Source organism: Poecilia formosa, unplaced genomic scaffold, assembly GCF_000485575.1.
Source record: "Poecilia formosa unplaced genomic scaffold, Poecilia_formosa-5.1.2 Scaffold37, whole genome shotgun sequence".
Taxonomy (NCBI): domain Eukaryota; kingdom Metazoa; phylum Chordata; class Actinopteri; order Cyprinodontiformes; family Poeciliidae; genus Poecilia; species Poecilia formosa.
Genome location: NW_006799976.1, coordinates 2204811 through 2230978, shown reverse-complemented (window position 1 = coordinate 2230978; position 26168 = coordinate 2204811). Strand labels below are relative to the sequence as shown.

Genomic DNA, 26168 nt, shown 5'->3' with positions numbered 1-26168 from the left:
GACCTTCCCTGGCCTGTGCTCAGCAGGTAGTGACAAATGACCTGATAGTTAATCTGTCCTGAGGTGCAGCTTTTCAATGGGGAACAAGGGAGCCGTTTGTGACAACAGGAAGTTGAAACTTTGTTTCCAGAGTAAGCACATGAAAAGGACGCACATGCATGAATGCTTGCGTGCACACATAGACGCAAACACACCTACTTGGAGGCACATCTGGACATAGTTTCAAATGAAGGAAAAATATGGAGAGGATGGTAAATAAAGAGTGATTGGTGAGATGCAACACAAGCAAATGCTTACACCCTGCTCCGACGACCATAAACCAGTTCATTGGCTTGTTCAGCCTGGGTACAGATGGCCATTGTTAGGTCTTTTACAAATACCTGCTATTCTGGTAAATGGTCAGCTTTTTTTTTTTAATGGCCTTCCCCTGTTAACAATCCAAGTGTGAATGCTGGGCATTGTGGTATTTCTCCAGAAGCTGTGGTGTGTTGTTGGAGCCTGGTCAGATGAAGTCTGACACCAGCAGGCCAAGTCAGCAGCCCACATAGGCCTGATTCACGGGGCAACAAGGCAGGCAGTGACCACTCCGTGACTCTGTTCAGATTGAGTTTTTATTGAGCAGCTCATTAAAACCTTAGAAAACGTACCGCAGCGGTCCAGACGCAGGAAGAGAAATGTGGACAACCCGGGACAAGAAAGATCATTTTCATTTTGCCCGTTTGGTTTCAATGAGTGCCAGGGTCCCTTTGCTTGAAGATGTAAAAAAAAAAATAAAATAAAATAAAACCCCAAACGAACCACATTCTTTGAATCATGCAAAACACTCATAATACAAACATCAGTGCGGTGAAACAGACAAAAAACAGAACCACATAAAAGTTCTCCAGATGTGAAGGGTCTTTGACGCTGCAGCTTAACAGTCAGAGTAAACAATAGAGACCAAGATAATATGCAGCAACTGCAACTACAGAGAGCAAAACTCCCTCCGGAGACAATATTAGCTCCCTAAAGACTTGTATTCTGATGCATTGCATATTGGGAAATATGTACTGTGAAACCAAGCCGTAACTCAACTAAAACGTCTTCGAACATCATTCTCCGGGTAAGTCCAGTACAAACATCGGGAGCAGTCTTAAGGAATGTGCTGATCAAGTCGTACGTTCCCACAAGCTGTTCAATGACTTTGGAAATTTGACAACTGTATTCTGACTCTAAAGGACAAAGAGCAACACGGTACAATAATGACTGAAGTGGACAACTTTCTATATCATCGAGAAGTTGCGTAAAGTATTTTCCACACAGGAAGCAGCAAGCGCTTGTGCTCAGTTCATCTTCTGGGAGACACCTGGAGTGGTTCCGGGGTTTGTCCGTGGCTCGTCACTTCAGGGGAAAAAAAGAAGAGAGAAAAGCACCTGCTCTTTTTCCCACACGGCTGATTGAGTCATAAGAGACAAGACGAGCTGCAATTTGCCAATCAGAAGCACACATGGCAGGGAAAAACAAGCCAGCAAGCGAGACCAACGAACTGCTGATGAGGCCCACAATGCTCAGACAGGACATATAAAAAACACACAATACACCCACTTGCAGCTTGATGTTCTTGTTTCTGGTAGTGGGACTAATAACAGGGCATAGGAAAAAAAACACATAAACATTTATGCACTTACGGATATTCCCTTTGTACCCAATATAAATAGCTGGAACAGTCTATTCTGATATGAAAACCTGAGTGTTTGCTAAACCTTCCTAGAGAATCGACCTCTGGCTTCTTTGTTTCTGTCATGGTTTTATTTTAATGGGACACTTTGAAGTGCCCCATCAAACATAATCCACTTCTGTTGCAGTTCAAAGCAGACAGTTCAGGTGGTTCCTTCAGCCTGGTGGTGCTAAAACCCCCAAAAGAAATAAAAATGTGCAACAGCTCCTCCCTTTAAAGGGCCCGGGATGCTTCTCTGCACTTGCATACGCAAGGTTTTAATACATTATATGAATATAATATTCATACTATTTTATGGGTTGGCAGCACCATGGGAAATTTTGCTCATATAGTAGTTTAAACAAAACAAATTTACATCCTGTTCACTGTATTAGTCGAGGTATTTTTATTTATTTTTTACCTGCTACATCATCTCTTACAAGCAAGTTTTACCATGAAATGAAAATAGTTGCACAATGGCAAAGAGTAAAAAACAAACAAAAAAGTTGATTATGGGTGCTTAAAGAAATACTTAACTAGCTATTAAAGGCAGATAATATTGACCACAAAATGTACAAGTCTCAGTTGAATGGAGTACACTTCTGTTTCTCTCGGTTTTCCCATTTATTTCCCTTTAATATGCTACTGCCATATCATGATTTCTGTTTTAATTATGTAAAGGAATTGCCTCGTTGCTGAAATGTACTCTACAAATAAACTGGTTTTGTTTTGTTTTGTAACATGAAAGTGGTGTGACATGGAATATATTGGATTTTGTTGGGATTTTAAGTGATAGACCAATTCAAAATTGTGTGTAATTGTAAAGCAGGAGGACAGTGATGAAGTATCAAATTCTGTTTTACAAAAAAACACCAACACAACAACAAAATACTCCTTTAACACTGACTTCAAAATAAGGTCCAATGCAACTTATTCTCTTCATAATTGAACAAAGTACAGCTATGAATGCACTAAGTAAGTACTCTCTTTTTGGAAAAGTGACAAATAAAAAGGCACGAATAAGGGAAATAACATACATGTGGAAAGTGGTGCCACTTTTATATGTTAAAATGTGTCAGTCAAAATCAAAATCCAATCCAGTTGAGAATCTTGGGTAAGGATGTTTATAGACGTTTTCCATTCAATTTAACTCACTTTAATATATCTTACAAAGAAGGTGGAAACTTTGTCTCTGGAAGTGCGAAGCTGAAAAGACGTGCAGCTTTAGTCGCAGTAAAAGATGGAGATAAATGAAGCATTACATTTCAAACACCCACTATACACTCTTTGAAAACCCATCTAATTTTCTTTCCGCTTTTGAATTTATGTACTACAGTGTGTTTGCCACATAAAAATCTCACAAGCAGTTATTGAAGTTTGCAGTTTTATCTTCACACAATGTTGGGAAAAAAAAGGTTCAAGAAATATATTTTATGTTCTACGTCCTGTGAAAGGGTCAAACACGAATCCACACAGAAAGTTTGAGGGGGGGCGAGAAGCGATTCCTCTTAAGATGACAACGTTTAGCGTAACACACGCACACACACACACCCACACACACGCACACACACCGGAGCCTGTTTTACTTCCTCAGCTTTCGCCTTCAGAAAGCCGCAGCTCCACAACTCTGCAGCCATTAGCATCAAACTATTAACATACAGTTTCAGCTCAGTGGGCTGTGATATGGATTTATTAGAAAAACGCTCGGCAGAACGCCCAAAAAATGCAGAGCAGGCAAATTAGTGTTGACCTGAGAATTCAAGCCCGCGAGGTTCAACGCGAGGCAACTTGGGCAGGTCCTCTAATGTTCCTCGATCTTCCGAGAGAGACAGATTAAACAGAGTCATAGCCGGCAGGATGGCCGGGCGATTAAAGATATGCAATGCGGTCAGCCTATCTGTCTGGGAGACGAGAGGTAATGATAACAGGAAGTGAGATGAGTTGTTGTTGCCCTGTAGCCCACCAAGCCATCACCTCAGTTAGAAAGGTCCCTCTCTATAAACAGGCCTCTCTCTGCCTATTAAACAGATAGTACATTAGGACCGAGCAGCGAAGGACAATCTAAACACAGCCGGCAGGCTAACGTTTCTGACGGGTGGGTGGGGGGGTGAAGGAAAGGGGCTTGAGACGGGGGCTACTCCTGAGGCTTCCTGGGAGTGAACTCCTTCCCCGCCGCTCTCCTGCACTGTAATCCTTTCCAACCAAACACAGGAAGGAAGAGATAGGTAAATAACTCAATCTTCTGATAAACTCAGCTATGTGTGTTCTCTCCAGTTTTACGGCTCTTGTTATGCGAGAAAACACAGAGACACTGACTTTCTCAGAGTACAGAAGTTCATGTTGACCATGTGAAGTAAAAGCGTAAAGTTGGGTAGTGCGTAGCCGAGAAAAAGACCCAACAAATGTTTTCACTTAACATGAGCCTCTTGTTTATCACAACCGCAAACTTCAGTGTAGTTTATTGGTCTTTTTTTTGTGGTGAAACAACAGAAAGTAGAGTATAATCATGAAGAAGAAGCAAAAGACAACCGGTTCTTAAAAGTCCCACAGATAATCAGAACGATGTGTTTTCACACCGCTTGATTCCACAAAATAAAGTCCAATGCAACCCCACTGTCTTTGTAAATCACCTGGACAACAAACAGACTCCAGTAGTTTATAATTTACTCTCAGTAAATTGGAATCAAAGGCTTGTTGGAGAAAATCAGAGTAGCGACATATTAATGAGGACCAAGGAAAACAGCAGAAATAACAGGGATGAAGTTGTTGATGAAATATTTAAGTGCGGTTATATAATAAAAAACAAAATCTCTGGCTTTGAACATCTTATGTCAGGTTGTCACTGTGGAGGTAAGATTTTCTCCTTCCGACTTTTCCGATTATCATGATTACTCTATAGAGAATCTTAAGAGGTATTCCTGCCATGTGTGGTGTGTTAATAGTGATCTGGTACTTGGAAGAACATCACAAATCGGACATATTCAGCATGTTGGGTAGTCTTGATCTGATACCTCGGCGTGTGAGGTGTCCCCCGAGGACACACGAACAAGCAGCCTGTAAAATGTGACCTACCTGCAGCCAATCAAAAAGCGAGGTGACACTTTGAAGGGGAGTTCAAAACACACAGAAAACAAAACAACTGCTGTTGCACACCAGAAAAGTACGATGGGCGCTGCAGACGATTCTTTTGGTTTTTTTATCTGTTAAGAAAAAAGGTCCACAAACTACCACCATTCCTTCTTCCTCGTCGGCCATGTTTGTTTATTCTGAACTCGCGCCTGAGCTTGAGAGGTTTTGCAAGCTCACCCACAAATGTTTGTGGGTGAAATCTTTCCATGTGGTGTGTTGTGCCACACAATGTAGGACCGAAGCTGTTCTATATATGATTGTATCTATTTATTTATTTTTATATCACCATGTGTGGGGTCTATCTGGGTTTTGGAAATGGATCGACACGCTTAAAACTCTTGCCGTGTGAACCAGGCAATACAAAACACCACAAAGCCATCCATAAACAGAAAGAGTAAAGCACCACTAAGGCACGGTCCCTCACCAGGACCAACAGGCCTGGCAAGGAAAACACTAAGAGAAGCAGTCGAGAGGTTCACGGCAGCTCTGGAGGGAGAATATGTTGACAGAGCAACTTTCAGTTCCCGGGTTCACAAATCTGACCTTTATGGAAGAGCGGCTGGAAGCTGTGAGAAGTCCTGTTTGCAATAAACCATGTAAGGACAAAGCAAACATGGGAAAAGAAGGTGAGACCAATGTTGAACTTTTTGTTCTACGTACAAAACAAACTTCTGGCAGAACAAGAATTGCCATAACAACAACATGATACATGGGGGAGGCCGTATTATGATGTGGGAGTGCTTCCATCAGCAGGAACTTGAAAACTAGTCGGAGCTGAGGAGATGGGTGGAGATAAAAACAGAGAAGTACTGTAAGAAAACCATGGAGGATTCAAACGATTTGAGACTGAGATGCAAGTTCATCTTTCTAACTGTGTGGTTTATAATGACCCTGTCAAAGTATGGACCTAAATGCAATTGAGAATCTGTGGCAAAATGTTTAGTTGTTCACAAAAAAGTTGAGGTGTAATAACTACTTGGGTTAAAATGTCAACCTTTAGAAGTTGAAAGCTTTCAGAAACAGCTCTGATTACAGCAAAAAAAGTTAGTATCACAAGGCTTTAAGGTAATACAAACACATTCTAATCTTTTCCAATTTCTACTTGACAAAATTAAATGTATTATTTTCTGCTTTGTGCTGGTCTGGTACATAAATCCCAGCCCAACTCATGGATATTTGTTGTGTCAGCTGGACGAAATGTGGGAAAGTTCAAGGGTATCAACATTTCTTTTTTTTTTGCTAACAGAAAGCACACAATCCATCTGAGTTTTGAAAATAAAGCAGAGTGGAGAGACAGAGAGGCCGCCTGGCTTAGAGGCAGACGGGAGAAGATCCCGAACCTCCTGTGTCTGGTCCCGCATGCGGATCCGTGTTGCTTGCTCCGGGCCGGGAAGCGGCGGAATGCAGTATGGGGAGGTGACGGACGCGGAGACGGTCAGTCCGGGTCAGCGCGGATGCGAGGCTGTTAAACAGTCGGGGAACTGGAGGAGGTCAATGCTGGATTTGAAGGCAGCGCCCCGAAGTCATTCATTCATGTTTATTTGTTGCCAACTCCACCGAGCAGACAGGGCCACAGCAGAGATGCTCCACAAGGGAAGGGAATGTCTGGGATGTGGGGACAAACTACATCCCCTCCACCCAGAGGGGTAACGCCAATTACTGGCTTAAAGCCCCCCCTGTCTTTCTCCGGCACGCACCTCAGATAAGATTGAAGTTACTCAGGACCAATATCGACATTTTTCCCCTGTGCCGCCATAAGGAGTGATGCAATCCAGATGTTACTTATATGCAACTGCAAAATCCACAGCATTCCTACGGGTTGGCATGCTTTCTAACTGATTAGCATGGGAGGAGATTACATGGATTTTTCACTGTCAAGCAGTAAACACAGAGCAGATCTGCAGGTCAGTGTATGTCCAGGAGAGTGTTGGTGAGGGGTGGGAGGTCAAGGGGTTACGTGTCTCTGTCCCAGAACATCAGGGTTGTAGGTAATGGGGGACGCTTCTGTTAACTCCTGACGACTTGCCAGCGCTGACTTGAGCAAAAACAGAGCGAAGCACCCATCTGAAAACAACTTTGGACTCGTCTTGGCAAACGCAACGTACAGCAGAAAAGGCTTGAAAAAGGTTCAAGACATTTAAGCTTTACAAACCATGACAACTCTCTACAAAGCATCTGTTTTAGCAAGGACTTCAGTGGAATTTCTCCAGCATGAGATAATGCTGATGGTGTTTTTTTTATTATTTTCTCTTAATAGAAGAGGTTAAAAAAAACGTATTAAAAACGTACGTAGAGGTACATCTTGAAGGACTTTACCTAAACTGCACAGTAAGGTCTTAATACGGAGGGGGAAGCAGGTGTGTTTTTCCCCTCAGGAAAAATAAGTGTTGTGTTTCTAACTAAGTGGTAATTTTATGTATTCCGATTTGGATTTTTTTTCTTTTTCTTTTTTACAAAAACAAACTCTCTATTTGCCGTCTGTCGTAAACACATGGAACCAAAATTCAAGTGTTTACTTTTTAGCCTTCAAGAAAAAAGCTTTGCATAGTAATGATACAGTTTGACATGACTCTGTTGCAAAGATTGCAACTGTGGTGTTGTACAGAGAATTAACAGTATTTTAACACTACATCAAACTGTGAAATAAAGTACTAGTACAGTACAATAAATTTGTTGGATGTATGGAATTTAATACACACCAAACCCTTAAGCGTTCGTTCAGTGGTTTTCATGCATCACTTTTTAAAACTATTTTAGAAGTAAGATTTATACCAAACCCAACATATGCTTCCTATTTACGTAAAATGTATTAGCTATAAAAGTTTAACTGAAGTAAATTACTGTTAGGTGCGCATTATCTGGATCTACAGCTCAATTTCAAACCATTTACTTCTACAGACTTAAACCCATGTCACAAGCTGAGATAAGAAACAGGCGTGCAGTCCGAGTCACCCGTGGGAGATGGGGACATGCGGCCGAGGGAAGTTTTCCATCCATCCCAGCGCCGCTGTGACAAGCAATAACTCTGAACTTAAGTGTTTGCAGAGGCGTGCCCTGCTAGTCCCAGCAGAGTGGAGCAACGGGCCGGGGTGAGAGGGGTTAGCTCCTCTCCGCAACGCTGCTGTCATCCCAGCTGTGTCCAGTGATGTGACAGAGCTCTCAGCAGCAGACTGGGGCTGCAGCTAACGATTACTGTACTAATAGATTAATCGCTTAATCAGATTTAATAATACACTTAATCAGCGTATTATTAGCATTGTAGACGGAAGAGAAAAAAAACAGAGGAGGAATAAAATTCCACCATAAAACTCAGAAATACTGAGAATCAGAAAATGTCTAGAAAAACAGAATGAAATTGCAACTTTTGAAACAGAAATTTTCGTATTTTTAAAATCAACCTGTAAATTTCTGTTTTTTTTTTTTCCTAGCAAATTTTAAATCTTTCAAGCACAAAAATGTCCTCGTTTTTCCTGGAAAATGTCTGAGATTAATCTCAAAATTTCTGAGATTTTCTCTCGCAAAGTTTCAGGTTTTCAAGACTAAAGGTTTTCTTGTTTTTCCTGGAAAATATCTCAGATTAATCTCAAAATTTCTTGGCGAAAATGTTGTCCTTTTTTTCTGTCCACAATGGCCCTAATACGCCGTCGCAGATTTTTCATTTCACCATTTAAGCCTTTTTTTTTATACAAGATTACAAATACATTATAGATGCAAAAACACAAAGAATTCAGTTCCATTTTCCACAAATCAAAACATTTTATTCCCTAAAATGCAACAACATAACATTCATTTAGAAAATCTGGACCTAAACCTGTTCCACTTGAGGAGTTTTGGTTAAAATACATTTACAGACCAAAATGTTTTAATCATAGCTGGAAAATCGATATATTTTTGCACAGTTTTGGCTTCATTACTGCTCTGAATGTTTGCAAATTGACTTTTTGACTCTGTATACTCCAGTTAACGCTTAATCGATTACTAAAGGATCATTTCAATTGTCGATTGATCACAATTAATTCGAGCGGTCGTTTCAGTCTTCATGTAAAGCTCTCACTGCCACAATACTGGCCTTAAAGAGCCTGGGATCCCAAAAGCATGGAGCTACCGCATGTCTGAGCTACGTTCTCGGTGAGTGGGAGGTACAGCAGTAGCAAACATGTTTGTTTTGGCGAGGAAGAGCGCCTGACTGGGTGGCTGATGGGAAGGTAGATCGGCGCGCTTGTGATGTTCTGGGAAGTGGTGAAAGAGAGAGTCTGTCGGGTTTTAGGTCCGGCTGTCTAGAGCTGAAGACGTCTTGCACACACCGCTTCTTTAACAGTGGCCTGGAGCTCGACCAGGCCTGCTCAATCTGAGCCTTTCAGACTAAAACCCAATTACACGGTCGACACCCGGGACGGCCAGGAGGGGGGAGAGAGGGGGGGTACGGGCGCAGGCAGGGTGGCACGCCAAACGGGAATATATGTAACCGTCCCAGACAAACGTGTTCTTTATATTGAGGAGGTAATAAATCCAGTGACGGGATAAACATTTAATATTAAACCAACCGCACTGATGTTACAATTCTCCTAAGGTAATTCTCCTAAATAAACCTTCAAAAGCAAAATCTGACCACTTTCCTTGTATGAACCGTCCATGTGCAACTCACAGGTATATCATCTTTCAGATTAATTGCACAGTTTCACATCTGCAAAAGTGGTGTTCATTACTAAAAAATGTTTCTACTTCTGTTCAGGCGTATTCAAACACTTTTCCAGTCCCAAAGGCTGAGCTGCGACAGCCGTGCTGCCTAAAACAGCCGACGCACACAGGAGGCAAGATGGCACGTCTAACACGATTTCAGGGAAAACTGTAGCAGCTGATTGGAGCTGAACAAAACATTCTACTAAAATGTTAGCGCTTTGTAATGCAAAAACCAAGACCAAGATTTTTCCAACTTAATGTGACATGCAGTCCGTTCAAAACGTCTCGTTTTTATTTACAGGCATGAGAGGAAAGACGAAGAGGGTCTTCTTCACAGCTTTTGCAACCGCATGTTGTCGCTCGGCTTGACAGGAAGTCTGAGAAGTCCATTCTGTAAACGTAACTAGGGAACTTAACCACCACTTTTTTTCTTATGTTAAAATGAGAGTATTTTAACATACTTATGTTAAAATAAGAGTAATTTAACATAAATACTCTGCATCCCTAGAATCAGCATCCCGTTTCAATGCTATTTCTATTCTGGGGCAAACTTCCAAAAAAGTGCACAACTGCCGAAACACAGAGTTCCTTTAAATCAAGGATGAAACCCAGCTATTTAGTGTTGCCTCTGATTAATAATAACTTGAAGATTGATCATTATATTTGATGTATATTTCCTTAATGATTTTGATGATGGAATTTGACAAAACATAATGTTTATCGCCGTTTCACAACTGGTTCCTGTATTATGTTTGCATGGTGTAAAGCTCTTTGAAATGCCTTGTTGTTGAAATGTGCTGCACAAACAAACTTGACATATACATACATCACCATATAAATATACATGCTGAGAGCAAACTAGACTGACGTTTAAATACCGCCATGTTTTAGGATCTTGTAATACCCCTCTCCACTTTTCTTTTCAATTAACTTAAGAGCACAGATTCCAGATTTCTGAACCTCTGTGGAGCTGAGGCCTACTTCAAGGCCCCAAGCTAGTGCGCACAGGAGCTGGCCTGGATGAACTCAAACCGTCCACCATAGCGACGCAGCGTCCAGCTCTGGTGGGCCGTCCCCACAGCAGCCCCTCACAAACACACACACACACACACACTCAGGCAGAGCAAACACATTTCAACCACCAAGCACGTCTGGGAGGCATTTCATCCAGCCATTTTCTACTGTAATTAATGTCTCCCTCATGCACTCAAGCAAAAAAAAAAAAAAAAAAAACTCCTGGAAATTAAATAAACAAAAAGGGGCAGCGAGGACACATAACTCATTTCCCTTAATAAAACTCAGGGCCGTTTTGATTGCAAACTCATATCGCTCTTAAAGCCTCATTCTGAGATCTGATTTTCAGCGAATGTGTGTCTTGAACTCGAGCCAAGTGTTTCAAAGTCGAGTAATGCGCCGACGTTAGACGCAACTCTTATTAACCCAAGCGTGCTCCAGTCGCAGCCTCGTCTGAATTTCACTTTTCTTCTCCAAACTCATAAGACCAAAGCTGGAAACGTGTGGCAGGACAGTTGTTCCGGGTTATCCGGCTTCTCTAGACGACAGTCGTCAAAGTGGAGAGACGACGTAAATGGACACTGGAAAAAAAAGTCCCTTCCCCTTTCCCTTCATTTAATAAACGAGCGGACCTAGCCGAGAGGCGAGATTTAAGAGGTTGTTTTCAAATTCCAGTTTGGCCATGGCCGAGAGCCTGTTTAATTTTTCCGTGATTTAGTTTAATAAGTTCCTAAATACTGTGCCGTCCCAATGCTTGCCTTACGGATCCAGGAATGTACAGCGGCTCAACGAAAGTAGCAAAGTATGAAGAGGACGGCGGAGGAAATGGCTGCGGCATTAGTCAGCGACTTCATTTGACGCAGCTTAGACTTCTGCTTTTTCTAAGAGAGCTTGAAGTTATGTCCAGGTCGCCGCTGGAAAAAGTGAAACAAGAGGTGAAGAACCGGTGACTGTGTGCACTTTGACTTTTGATTTACTCTTATTACTCCTCCGCCTCCCATCATTGACTCTTTCTGCCCTGTGCATCAGACTCGATCTCTGACCTTTAGGAAGGCAAACGCACATGTGCGTTGTTCCCTATTAAAAATGGATCTCTTCCTTTTCTGGACTCCGACTTTTTGCTGTGTTTTGCTGTGTTTACGGGATCCAAGTGTTTACTCTGCAAAGAAAACTGACCTTGTTTATAGAGGAGAGAAATCTGTGGATGTTAACACAACATGTTGAAAACAAGCCACTTACCTGCTTAGATGCTGTCAAAAGCCCGAGGGTTCAGGCTTCCTATTTTTTCTCTTTATGTTTCAAATATGGGATTTTTAAACATTATCTGAATTACTTTAAATGTAGTTTCTTATAGATGGTTATAGACCAAGGAAAAAGAGGAAATGGATCAGAATTTTTAATTTTTTTGTGGGTTTTATCCAGACCATGTGCAGATTCTACATCCATCCATTTTCTTTACACCCTTGTACCTTAGTGGGGTCCCCTATCTCCAGCTAATGTTCTGGGCGAGAGGCGGGGTCACCTGGACAGGTCACCAGTCTGTCGCAGGGCAACACAGAGACACACAGGACAAACAACCATGCACACACACATTCATACCTAGGGACAATTTGGAGAGGCCAATTAACCTGACAGTCATGTTTTTGGATTGTGGGAGGAAACCGGAGAACCTGGAGAAAACCCACGCATGCACAGGGAGAACATGCAGAAAGACCGGGGCCGGGAATTGAACCCAGAACCTTCTTGCTGCAAGGCAACAGCTCTACCAACTGCACCACTGTGCAGCCCTACGCAGATTCTACATGTAGACTCAAATATGTAAGTATTATAAGAAAAAATAAATGACAAGAATAAAGTTATAATATAGCGAGAAGATAAAGGTACGAGAGTAAAGAAGTTTGAGAATGAAGTAGAAATTACATACAGTTGTAATATCAGAATAAAGCCATAATATTATGGCCTTTATTCTCATTATGCTGACCTTTATCATAATATTATGACTTTATTCGCATATGATTTTATTCTCGTAATTTTAGGTTGTTGTTTTTTTTTCTTAGCCCTATTACTCCATTGCACAAATATATTTACACCAGCCCTAATATTATTGTGATATCAATGTTTCTTAGCACATTTCAGAGAATGAGCATAAATTTTTGGGGGGCTTCAACAATCTTCAGGCAACATTCTAGTTAAATATATAACTGTTTTTTTATATATATATTATTATTCAGAAATTGGAAAGTTGACTGGTTTCCTACCATTGACTGGGTTTTTAAAAGCTGCGTTTTACTTGTGTTTATGTTTGAGTGTTTTTAAACTTGCACAGAATGTTTTTGGAAATCATTGCATTGTGAAATAACAGTAAAAAAAAAAAGTCATAAAAGTCCAAATTAATCTAACAGTCATGATAAATCAATGTAAACTTAACACCGGAACTCTAACACGTGACATAAATCTGTCATGGAAGGTCTCCAACTTTTATTTTGCAGATCCTCCAAGTGTTTACTGTGAGTGACATATGGATGGTATGGTTATGCAAGATGAGCACACACCTGCAGCAGCAGCCTTTCGAAACCCAGACAGGAATCCCAGCGGGCCAAGTTGGGGTGTCGGAGCGTCTGGGCCGTGGCCAAGCCCAGCTGAAGCACCCCGCAGTGACTCTCTAGCGCCTCCCAGCTGCTCCGGAACAACTTCACATAGGAACACAGCTGATCGGGGGTCACGCGACCTGAGAGGAGGGAGATGCAGGGTGAGATATTTGGACCAACAGAGCAGTGGATGCAATAAATATTAGCAAACGTAGTAATAAAAGCAGTAGTAAAAGCGTTTTACAGGAAATGACAAAGTGGTTGGACATCGTCATTTGTCATGCGACTGTATCTGATAATTACAATATGAGATAAAAATGACTAACAGTGTTAGTGAGCCAATGTCTCCAAGGTTTGGGACATCCTCCCTCAGTCAATAGCTGATTCTCCATTTACCTTAAAATTGCACAATTTGACACTTTGAAAATAAATTGGCATAATGAAAACATGCCGATTTTGAAAAAAAAGTCTTGATGTTTCAAAACAGAGTTTGACGCTAGGATGAGGTGGTTTATCAGCCGTATCGCATCTGATTTATTTAACTGGCTTATTTCAAAAAGCTTCAATGGAAACACTTCTTTCATATCACAGACGTCATGTGATCAACAACCTGATGTTACTACTGGTGGAAGTGACAAAGAAGACGACAGGAAGTGGTAGGAGGACGATGGCGTGGCATGTTTTTTTTTTTTAATTATTTATCTTGTGAACATACTTATTCATGTGCGATATTAATTGTTTTTTTTATTTAATGGAAACACCGCAAACACACAAATCGTGTTTTGTTCAACATTCGCGAAATACTGATAACGTTTTGAGCCCATCTGCAATGGAAAGGCAGCTGTTGATGCTTCTGAACGGAGCAGGGCACACGGCCTTGGAGCGCTGGCTGAGTCGTGTTGTTTACTGGAAAATAATTGGGACGTATCTTTTGATGTACATCTTCCACTGCAGATGTGTGCTGTCTGTAATCCATCAACAAAGCATTCTTTGTGCCCGGTAACCTTGACCGGCGGTTTTCCTTGACCGGAGGCTCCCAGCTGTAGAGCGACTGCCAAACACATGATGCATCCACTTTTGTTTGGAGCTGCCCCTCTAGATTTGCTAGCTCTTTACAAAAGAAAAAATAATTTCCTTAACCATCACTGGTCTGCTTTTTTTTTTTTTTTTTTGCTCGTGAAAACATTACACTTATATCCAACATGGGCCGTTTCTCCTGAGGGCTTCAATTCATTTTGAGTTTCATGTTTTGTCTTACTGAGTAAAAGCTCTGGGGGTTTAAAACAGGCAGTCATGAAGCAATATTCCTCACACTGCGAATACAAACCCTGTGTTACCATGAGTTACTGACTGTGCCTGACTGCAATTAAGGAAATAGTGCGGGAACACTGATTGGAGCTCCTGAAATTCTGTCTGGGCTGTGACTAATATGTGTAAATGAGAGGCCTTTGCTGATTACATAAAGATACGTAAGAGAAGAAACCAGACAGACAATGTTTAGGATCTGCTCCGCTGAACATTTCCAAATCCCCAGCCGTCTTCTTAGCCCCCTCTCCCTCCGCTCCTCAGGAAGGATCTGAGCAAAACTTAGCAACAACAGCATAAAGAGTCAAGTCCTAAAAGACTAGAGAGATGGGATACAACACCTCCGCATGAGCGCATTCATTTGTGTTGATGTGGGTGTATTTTGGGTTTGAATATGACCAACATTTATTTTGGCAAGGCCAAACATATGACCAGAAGTGAAACTGATGATAAGAAATAGACCGGCAGAATACCAAATATAACTCAACCTACAGCGAGTTCAAGGCTTTTTTCGCTATAGTCAGCACTCATTTTCCTTAAGTGTTTTTTTTTGTTTTGTTTTTTTTTTTTAATTACAGTACAATTTCTGTATGTTTTGTTGGGATTTTATGCAATGGACAACAAAAAGCAGCAGATAATTGTAAAGTGAAAGGAAAAAGATGCATGGTGTTGGATCTCTTTTTGATCGCGTTTTAATTCTTATACTCTTTGCAAAGTACTTCAAGTTGTTTTTGTTGTGAAAGACGCTCTAACTTAATGTCCTCCTAATGGGTAGAAGAAGCCGAATACCAATCCCTGCCGTACGCAATTATAGGAAGCCTCAAACAATAACTAGTGAGGAAGAGTAAACAACGGACAAACTGAGGAAATATCTAAAAAGAAGAAGAAGAAAAAAAATGGGTTCAGGTTTCTCTTTGAACTGAAAACATTTCTGAAGCCGAAGCTTCGGTCCAGACCTAGTCGGAATACTGAAAAGCTCTTTTGTTAACATATCCAACCATAAAAATCCTGGCAGTAAAACTAAAGCTCCCCAAAAGCTTGATGTGCCAACCATAATTCAAGACAGAACCAGGAAATATATTCAAAGCTAGTCCGGCCTTGAATGGGCACCTAAGAATGGTGCAGAGCAGGCCAAATGTAATCAGGCTTTACAGTGAAAGCACACACTGAGTCTGAGGGAGAAAATGTAAGACATTAGGGAAACCAAAGAAAAGCAAATAGGCCAAGCAGACACACAAAGGGGCCTGCTTTGCATTACACACTTAAAGCATCTTGGCAGAGCCTTGGCTCTTATCTGTCACAGAACGTCCCTCTAAACAGCTTTGTGATTCCTTCAGCATCTTTGTGCCAGATGAAAAAGGAATCTGAGGGAGATGATCTATCAGCTGAGGTCTTGTTCCAGATCAGGGTGTCTCTGCAGAAAGACGGCTGGCTGCGTGTTCTTCGCTTTCAATGTTAAGTCGCAACAAAAAAATTTTTTTCAAAGTCTAATTGTAATTTAATATAGATGGTATACATACAAAGATTCTCAGAAAGTTACATGCTGAGTGCACAAACTTTAAGTCCCTTACTGAAATATTAATTGGCTATATTGGATGAAATCTCCTCTCCAGTCTAAAATATTTTAAATTATTTAGAATTATTTTGAATATTTAAAGACTTCCTCCATAATCAACTCTGATCAGCTTCACTGTCATAGATTAAGAGAAGCATGCCCATAGCATGATGCTGCCACCACCACGTTTCACTGTGGGTGGTGCGTTCAGGGCGATTTGTGGCACTCTGCATGTAGGCCAAAACATTTTGGTCCCGTCTAACAAATGTTCTTCCACATGTTTCCTGTGCCTCCTACACGGCTAATTGCAAAAGGTATTTCTTTTATCAATGGTTTCCTTCTTGTCGCTCTTCCATAAAGACCAGATGTATGTAGTTCTCGTGTCAATAGATTCTCCCACCTGAGCTATGGATCTAAGCAGCCACTCCACAGTCATCATGAGACTTTTTGGCTGCTTTACTAATATCCACAGACTGCCAGTTCAGGTTGATTGCCATGTCTTGGTAACTTTGTAGTTGTCCAGAACTCTTCGTTTTGATGGATAATGGTTAGAACAGCGCTCTGTAGGTTGATGAAAGCTTGGAATATTACTTTATTGATGTAACTCTTTTCTAAACTCCTCGACAAATAGAAATCTCTCAGGCCTTCACAGAACAGCTTGAGCATTGTGCTTGAGCTGGATTTTATCTTAAGGTATCAAAGTAATGGGGGTGAATGCAAATGCATTTTTCTTTCCAAACCATGTGCCATTTTCATCTGCTTCACAATCATGAGGTACTTTGTGGCGATCTATCGCATAAAATCCCTATAAAATATATCTAACTTGTGGTTGTAAAATGACTAAGTGTGGTAAAGGGACATGTGCGGCGCTGTAACTTATGACATCATGTGGTTCATAAGTATCATATACCAGGATGTCGGTCTCTGCACGGCAATTCTCGTAGCCCTTAAATGAAGATGGCTGAGAAACCTGAACCGTTGGGCCCATTTTATTGTCCTTTTGAGGGCATTTATAGAAAGAACAGACATAAAGCAAATTTCATTTTCATTCTTGTGCTAAAAACGGCTTGAGCTTTAGTCCATCGGAGCAGGATGTGCAGAGGTGGCAATTGAGACATGGTGATCACGATCAAAGTCTTCCATAGAGCAAGTACAGAAAAGGGCAACGATGATTTAGCTCCGTTACTGGAAGATGACTTACATTCTGGGTGCACGGGGTTGCAGAGGAGCTAAGTGATCTCTGATGCGAGTTGCAGAGCTGAGTTGTGACCCGTCTCAGCAGCCGGACAGCCTCATAAGTAATCCCGTAAGACTTAGGGACGCAGGAAGTCTGAGAGTCTTATTTAAGCGGTCCGAAAGGAGGAACATCCTGAATGTTGGGGTGAATGTTGGGGCCTCTGCTCTGGACTCTACACCACATTCAGGCACACACTGCACCACATCACTCAACGGCAACGACAGTTTTCATCAATATTTTCAACAGTTGGTTAAATCATTTACATTTTAAACAAAATTACCTCAATAAATAATTTCTAAGAAAATATGTGATGGAAGTTGTTTGGGAATCAGCTCTAGAGACCACTGATAGGGACACTTAAGTGCTACCCAAAAGGTGAAACTCTCGATTTACTTGCCAGTCTATGTTGGTCTATGGTATTGAGCTCTGGGTAGTGACCGAAAGAACAAGACCAGGTGTTGTGGCTCTCCCTTATAGATAAGGTGAGAAGTTCAGTCATTTGAAAGGGACTCCACTGCATCTCTTCATCAAGAGGAGTTAGCATGCCTCCTGGATGCCTCCCTGATGAGGTGGACCAGGTATGTCCCACCAGGAGGAGACTCAGAGGAAGACCCAGGGAGTGGAAAGTCTTGGTTTTTGTGCTTAGGCTGCTCTCTCTGCGACCCGACTCCCGGACAAACGGAAGATAATGGATGGATGGATAAATGCATCAAGATTCAGAAATTTCTTCTCAAACTCTTTCAGGCAATACAGGCACCCTGCTGGATCATCAGGGCTCTAGTTACATCACTTGTAGGATGACTTGATACAAATGACAATGCAGCAGCTGTATGAATCCATTCTGAACCCAATCCCCTCTGGTACCAAAGCCTGAGGGCATGCCCCGCCCTTCTGCCACGGGACCAGCAGGGTGTCTGCACAACCACTCTGTTATCCATTTAGTCTGGTGTAAACACAGGCAGATTTGCATAAACACAATTACAGATGATGAAATGTATCTATTAAAGTCCCATTTAGGAGCCAAAACACCCAAGACAAACACGTATTGTGCATGTTCTCACGCACACTGAGGGAATTTCATCATCCTATTACAATCCTATTACATCCTATGAGACCTTAAACGGGTCAACCTCAGGCTCTGAGAAATTGATTATTTTCTCTGTGTCTCTCTGGATGATTCTATTCTGCTGAAAAGCCAAGCTGGATCCGAGGGTGTATGAAACCAATGAGCACGTATGAGGCCCTGCAGTGCACACGCAGAGTATTTTCTTTGTTTATCTGGAAAAACCAACAAGAGCGAGAATGAGCTCAGATATGAGTGGAAAAATGTTAGTCTTTAAGAGAACTGCAGGGCACCAAGCAGGGATGCAAACCATTCATGGAGTTACGATTAATTGTTGATGAATGTTTTATTGGATTAAAATTAGTTCCAGTTGATTAACTAACAACACCAGCTTAGACATTCTTTTGGTGTTGTCGTTTGGCTGCCACCCAGCAGAGAGCGCCGCCGGTCACCCTTCAGTTGAAAATGGCGGAGCCATACCAGAACGAGAAAGAGAAACACTCTGAACAGAGTCCGGTGTGGGATGCAAAATGAACTCTATGCAGTTCTCTTTTGAAATATAAACACGTGAAGCTCTTTAGGTTTCACCTTAATAGCTCTGATTCTCCTGAGCTGACGGAGGAGTGTCAACTTCTCAATCACAAACTAGTGATGTGCTACGAAGGTGAAGATGTGATGACTGAACCGAAGAGAGGATAGCGCAGAAAACTTGTCACATGGAAGAAAAAAAAAACGTGACGCCAATAAGCAAGGCTGATTTTTTTATCGTTCGAGTAAAATGAACTTTGTTCTTTCATTCTATGAACTACTGACATGTCTCTGAAAGTCCAAGCAAAAATTTAGTATTTATTTGCAGAAAATGAGAAATGGTTAAAATAACAAAAAATATGTGGTTCTTTCAGACCTCAAATAATGCAAAGAACACAAAGTTGATATTAATTTAGAAACAACCATACTAATGTTTTCACTCAGGAAGAGGTCAGAAATCAATATTTGGTAGAATAACCACGAGGTTTTCAATGGGGTTCAGTGCAGTGGGCTTTTCATTTTTTTCAGAGCTGCATTTTATGCTTTTCATCTTTTGTTTTTCTGTTAAGCAACGTAAGAGTTTTCCGTTCTGCTATATTATATATATACACTTATGTGTCTAAGCTTAATAATGTGAGAAAGCCACACTTTTCTGTTTGTTCAGTCAGTATTTAACACAGCAGACACAAAATATTTTTTTAAATTTAATGTCGTTTTTGTTTTTTAATTCAGCATATGAACATTTTTACTCTTTATGTTATGGAAAGATTGTCAGTCCTCTTGATACAAGAGAAAACTCAAGTTTTTCAGAAAACGTCCATTCAAGGACATAGGACCAGTCAAAGACTAGTCATAAAACCAATCAACTTTAGATTCACTCATTAATTGGTAACTCACGTCTTTAGCATCAAGTCAGCAGATTAGTATGAGTTCCATGTGGCGCTTTGGTGGAGAGAATGAAGGATTGAGAACTTGGCTGTCCTGCAGAAGGAAGACAGTGTGGGGGGTTCATCGGTAGCTCACAGGGGGATCCATGGTGGTGTCCGTGCCTCTGCCAGTATGCATAAAGGTTCAGTGTGTGAGGGGCCTTACAGTGGCCCATTCTCTCCCTCCCTCTCTCTCTCAGCAAAGACATTAAATCAACAGACTGTCAGTCAGCAGGCAGAGGCCACTTTAATGCGCCTCCTTATTCATACACTCCTGACTTTACTGTCGCTCCTAAACTCTGCAGAGCATTTGTTTAAATAAATCGTTTCAGATTCCACAAAATGTGCACTGCATCACAAAAGTGCGAAAAGACGGCACAGCGTGCACATGCGAAAAACTTTACAAGGCTGTGTTTGAGAGTGTGTGTGATCTTGTTATGAGACCTTCTTTACCTCACAAATTACAGGGGCTCAAGGACCAACAAGATCCCTCCCTTTTTAAAAGCCCCCTTTTCTGCCAGATGTTAACGTGAATGTTAAGACCGGACTGTGTGCATGTGAGCAAAGGATAGCGCAAAGTCCAAGGTGCACGGAGTCACTTCACGTTTGCGTGCCTGCACATATTTTCATCCCTCGCTTCAGACTCCTTTGCTTCATTACCAAACAACAAAAGTTTTTTTTTGAAAAAGCAGTGTGCGTGTGTGTGTATGCGAGCGAGCGAGCGAACATGTGTATTTGTGCGAGTGTGTGTCATGCAGCCAACATGTGGTTCAGATTTCCTCTGGGGCCACATGTGCAAAAACACAGCTAGCCAGAAAAGCTGGATCTCAGTGGGATCTGCTGCAGCCCGGCTGCAAAACGCTGAAATACAGGCGCATGCTTCTCCTCCAGAGTAAATATCTACATGCGTTGCTTTTATGTGATGCAAATGTTTATGTTTCGGGTTTTTTTTCTGGGCATTGTTATTAGTTTGTTTTATAGTTCATAGGAAATCAACCCCATCTGTGGCTTTGTATGGGCTGGTATGATATCATAAAGGCATAACAACTTTTATTAAACGATCGGGAGTTTCAAACAAATAGAAAAAAAAAACTGTTACAAGATTTATGTGCTTTTATTTTGAACAGAAAAGCAACAATCGGTTCTACTGATGCTGAAGTTGTATAATTGATGCATCAATCATGCTTCCTCTGGCCGATGCCAATAAGAGATTGTCCAATTAACGATTCCTTTTTTGACCACTTCAGTGTTCTGGCTATACTGTAAGAGGTATGGCCCCTTTAGAGCCATAACTCGTGAAAGTGGAAAAATGTGCTGAAGGTTCTTTGATTGAGGTCATTTTTAATCCGACAGAGAATCAAGAACATCCTTATTGAAGTACTAATTTATTTATTGTCTTTACCAAACTAAAAGAAAGTGCGGTGAAGTACAGAGTGTTAGTTTTAAGTTAGTTTTTCAGTCCATTTAGAGCCAATAATAAACTAAAAACTAAACTAAAACTAACACCATATACTTTAATGCAATAGAGAAACTCTATCATTTAGCTCTTTGCAGTGTTTCTGTTCACAAACCAAAAATGGCAGAAGTTATCGGTTTTGCTGGACTTTAATAGTTCTGACTATAATCTTAGTATAATGTTTTTTTCAGTGGCCGTAATCCTCTTCTGTATTACTGCTACACCAATGTTATCTATATATTATATTTCTATAGAGCAAACATCAACTACATTTTGAATCAGTTTCAAGTTTGAATTGAGCAGAAATGTTTTTGCTGTTCTTCCTTTAGATGAACACAAGCATAACAAGCTGCACTTCTGTACTCTACGATCCACAGTCCACAGTCAGAAAAAATCTCCAGTCAGTGTAGAAATGTCTGTGTCTTATCAACGTCCGTAGGAAAGGCATGAGAGAAAACATTTGCTTCTTTAAAGGTGTTGCGTTGGTTTTTAAAAATTTGGTATGCTTCGACACTGGTAACCATCCCATGTGGCATTCACATGCTTACTATGGATACAACAAATTAATCAACTAATTAGTTGTCGATTGATGGTTTACTAGATTAAAAATAACTAAAAACATCCACTCAGACCTTCTTTTTGTGTTGTAGATTGGCCTCCATTCAGCAGAGGGCGCCGCTTAACATCGTTAAGCAGAACCAATCGAGGCAGAAAAAAAATATATATATTTATATATTTTTTTTTATTTAATTCAGCATAAGATGAAAATTTTTGCCCTTTATGATACAGATTGTCGGTCATCTCTCTCGACTGTAGTTGATTGATGAGATCAATCAACTTTAGATTAACTCATTCATATATAACTTGCATCTCTAATGCTTACCCATACTCATCTTGATTGGCAGCTTCTCCTTGGTGGCCGCCTCCACCAGGTGGCGTCGGACTTCCATCAAAGCCTCCTTGTGTTTACTGGTGAGCATCGTCTCCCACAGCAACCTCGCAGAGGACGACCTGAGAAGCAGACGAATTCAACACGAGAGCTTAGGGGCAAAGAAGAGTCACTGGTTTTTGTTCATCCTGGACACGATCGAGAGTTTGTCTTGTCATCAAACCAAATACTTTTAAAAAAAACAAAAACAAAGGGGTAGATGCAGAATGTTATCATGTCAATCTAACAGAAAACTCCAGTGTGCCAGCATTCGTCAGGCCCGGTCAGTGCCTGAAGCCAAACAGCTTGCAGACCAAGACACCCTCCATGGTGCCATCGCTGGGCACATCTCATTCCCTCATCTCATTATCCGCTAGGTTACAAAACAGCCTGATTCCCATCTTTGATTGCGAGTGATGACAGGAACCACATGCAGGGCTAATACCATCTGCCGCCAGCAAGAAAAAATAAAAAGGTTCCTATAAAGAATCAGAAAATTGTCACAGTGGAGCCTTATCATTGTTAAATTTGCAGATGACAGGTATTGCTCTTCAAAGCAGCCGGTGTCACACTTCAGGCACCAGACGCATTTCATATCTAAGTATTAATTTGTCTCTTTTCCAACCTCATCTGTTTAATATGCTGAGATTAGACCTAGGCCAGTGTCCTTGCTTCTGACAACTAGACAAAAGGCATGCAACAGTTACTGCTATGAGCGTATACCAAGGTTTCAAGAAGTAAGGGTTTCAAAACTGCTCAACATTTTCAAAGTCCTTTGAATGAGAGCAGAAGGAAACAAAATGCTGATTCTTCACCTCCCATTGCTGCATATGCTGCCAATCAGCTGGTTGAAGGGAAAAAAAAGTCTCAAGCATTTCTCTCTAACCTACAAAAAAGACAAATTTAACACTTTGAAAGTCTTTCAGATGGCGAGAAACACAAAAAGAGCACTACCTGTCACTTAGAGTGAAGGGACGGTATTGAGGTTGTTGAAGTGAGGGTATTAAAAGGTCCCTTCAGCGTAGAAGACATACATCTACTACACAGAAGAAAAGTGAAGTCCTTGTCACAGCAGTTAAGGGCGAACAGCTAGTCAGACTAGATTTGATGTTTTAGCACTAATAACAAAGTACAAGTGAAACTCCTCACCAGTCAATATTACAGTTAAGTCCAAAAGTATTTACTCGCAAATACACTCATTCTACCAATACACAGATCAGCAGGAAACTTGTGATTGCCCAGAGACACACAGACGACACAATGGCAGGGAATCGAACCCACGACTTTCACATTGCAAGAAGACTTCTCTTCCCATTGAGCTGCAGTCTCTATGTTACCAATAAAGGTGTTTCTATTCATTCTTGATAAGGGTATTAAAAGTTTCTGCCATACCTTTTCAAGAAACTACTTACATAAAAGCTGTTAAATTATTATTGTTCTAAACTGATACACCTTTTACTGTCTACTTTTGCCATTTCCAATCCAAAACAAGCTTTTTGATTGGATGAAAATAATAAAAAAAAAATATATATATATATATAAATATATATATATATATTCCAATTCCAAATATGACAGCACAAATCAATTGCTCTTATTTAATTGGTGTTAGTTAAAAACAATCATGTCACGTGAAGCATCTTTTTTTCATTTTGATATATATTTACTGAACTAAAAGCGTATCTACTAAAGGTTACGATACTGTGAGAACCTCACACTAACCCATGCCTACTAAACACATATGCACTCATGATTATTACTCCAACAATTCACCAGAAACTAAACAAAAGGAATGAGACAGAGGAGAAAAATTAAACCAAAGGACTCAGAAGGAGTGGAAGGAGACGGGGCATCGTTGACAAATCCACTGTTTTTCTTTTGCTTTCTTGTCTTTTTTTTCTAAACTTTGTTGTTGTTTTTTTGTCCCCCCCCCATTCCCCTTTCCTCTCGCCTTTTCTCCTTTCTAACTGCTGCCATGTGTTTAATATCAGATGTAATGTGTTCCAGACCTTGGGCAGGGGCTGGATGATGAGGAATGGGGCTCACGCTGGGACGCCCGCCATCTTCACACCAGAACTAGACACTGAGACTTGCAAACACAACGAGAGCCTGGGAACAATCCGGTTTAGAGTAAAACGTGGAGGAGACAAAAAAAGGGGACTTTACAAATCAGTGCGATAAATCCAGATTTGAATCAAACTTGACTTACTCAACATTAAATATGAGTTCGTAAACCAAAGCTGTCGGTCAAAAAGTACGATGAGGGATACAGGTTTGCCAAAACCCGTCTTAAGCTTTGAGTAAAGTCCCCCCCGACCCCCTGATTACACAAATCAGGAGGTTCCACATGTTTGTCATTGCTGGAATACCAGCAGCGTAATCTGACCGGGACGCATCGGAGCGGCCCGCGAGTGTGTTTGTGTTTGCGTGCGCATGCATCTGTGTGTTATGTTTGCACACAATCCCCTGCGTTCTGTGTTTGCTCTTGAAAGTTAGTGGGGCTCTGACAAGTGTGGGGAAAGAAAAAAAAAACAACACGGTTCTCATTTGCCACTCCAACACCCCCCCGCCCCCCTCCCAATCCCAACTCCTGTACGGCCATCAGTGTGGGTCGCCCATGCACCTCCTCCCACCTCCTCTGAGCCGACCGGCTGGATAAATGTGGGCCGCCCAGGTTGACATTGGCATGGTGTGAGACTGACTCCTTAACCAGCCCAGAAATCTTGTTGAGTAACAACTTTACTACGTACTATGAAGCGGGAATGAGTGAACTGGGAAGGGTGTGTGTGTGTGTGTGTGTGTGTGTGTGCGTGTGTGTGTGTGTGTGTGGGAATCTGCAAGCTCTAAATGCAGTTTCTCTCCTTAGTGGAACATAACCGAATTGTTTCTGTAGGGGGCAATCTTGCTCTTAACTTGTGCGCAGCATGGTGAACATCTCCCCTTTACCCCCCCATCCACATCTCCCCTGCTCTGGTTTTGCAGAGCCAGGCTGAGGCGGGTGTGTTAGGAGACTTCACCATAATGAGCGCCGTAGCGTTAAAAGGTTGTTACGAATCCGATGCCAGACCTTAACAGACAACACGGTCCCCTGAACGTGCCTCATATTGTATTTACAGTAGGTGATTGTTGAAATGAGGAAATGGGGCTGGGGGGTAGTGAGTACTATTCCTGGCAGCGAATGATGCAGAAGGAAAGAATGCTTCAAGTGGTTCTTTTTTTTTGTTATTTTTTTCTTTTAAGCTACTTCTGACTCAGGGTTATCCTTCATTTTTTAGCTCTTTTCATTACTTGCAAGAAACTGCACAGGAAATAAAGCAGCCACTGTGTCCTGGTGTAGATTTCTCCTAAAGTGCAACTTCTACCCTTCCTCTGCTCCGTTTCTATATCAGGATAGAATATCCCCAATGCAGTTTATCAGGGGGGAAGTAATAATGTACAGAACAGTTTCAGCACCATAAATAAAAACGGACCATATTCAGTTGCACTGAGAAAGTGGAAGCTATAGCAGAATAAAATCTATTGCAAATAACCTTAATAAAAACATTGATTATGTACAGATTATGCTACAGTTACTTGCTAAAGTCTTAGAAAACATGCATGTTTTATTGATAGTATAATCAGACACTGAAACAGTTGCTGAGGTTCTTTAAGGATGAACTTAGGAAGGTGTTTTATCTTGTTTATACTTTCCTACTCACTGTGAATAGGGAGATGATTAAAATAATGCAATTATTTCTCTAACTGTAGATATGGGGAAATTTAAAGCTATATTCTTGAAATCACTTCCTCAAACATGGATGGCATATTTGTTTGTTTATTCCCACAGTGCGACTCAGATCAATTGTTCTCCATGTCACTTTTAAATTATAACCCAGAGAAGGAGGAAGTCATCAATTATCATACTAATTAAAAGTTGCAGTAAATTTATAAGCTTGAAAGAGCAAAGCAATAAAATGAAACAAAAAAAGTTCTCCAGACTCCGGCAAACGTGAAAATCGAATTTGGTCGAGCTGTTTTTTTTTTTTCTTTGTACTGGAACACAATAATATATACACTTTTACTA

The 26168-nt window shown here is 41.1% G+C and overlaps 1 protein-coding gene across 2 annotated transcripts in view; it reads right to left on the bottom strand.

Moving 5' to 3' along the window:
- The window catches only part of scfd2 (sec1 family domain containing 2), a 181870-nt gene that overhangs the window by 143528 nt on the left and 12174 nt on the right, over window positions 1-26168 (bottom strand). For both annotated transcript variants that reach the window (XM_007550701.2, XM_007550700.2), the window contains exons 3-4: window positions 22061-22188; window positions 13072-13247 (exon numbers count right to left, since the gene is read on the bottom strand). In XM_007550701.2, coding sequence (XP_007550763.1) covers window positions 13072-13247; window positions 22061-22188 — 304 coding nt within the window. The remainder of the gene's footprint in view (window positions 1-13071; window positions 13248-22060; window positions 22189-26168) is intronic.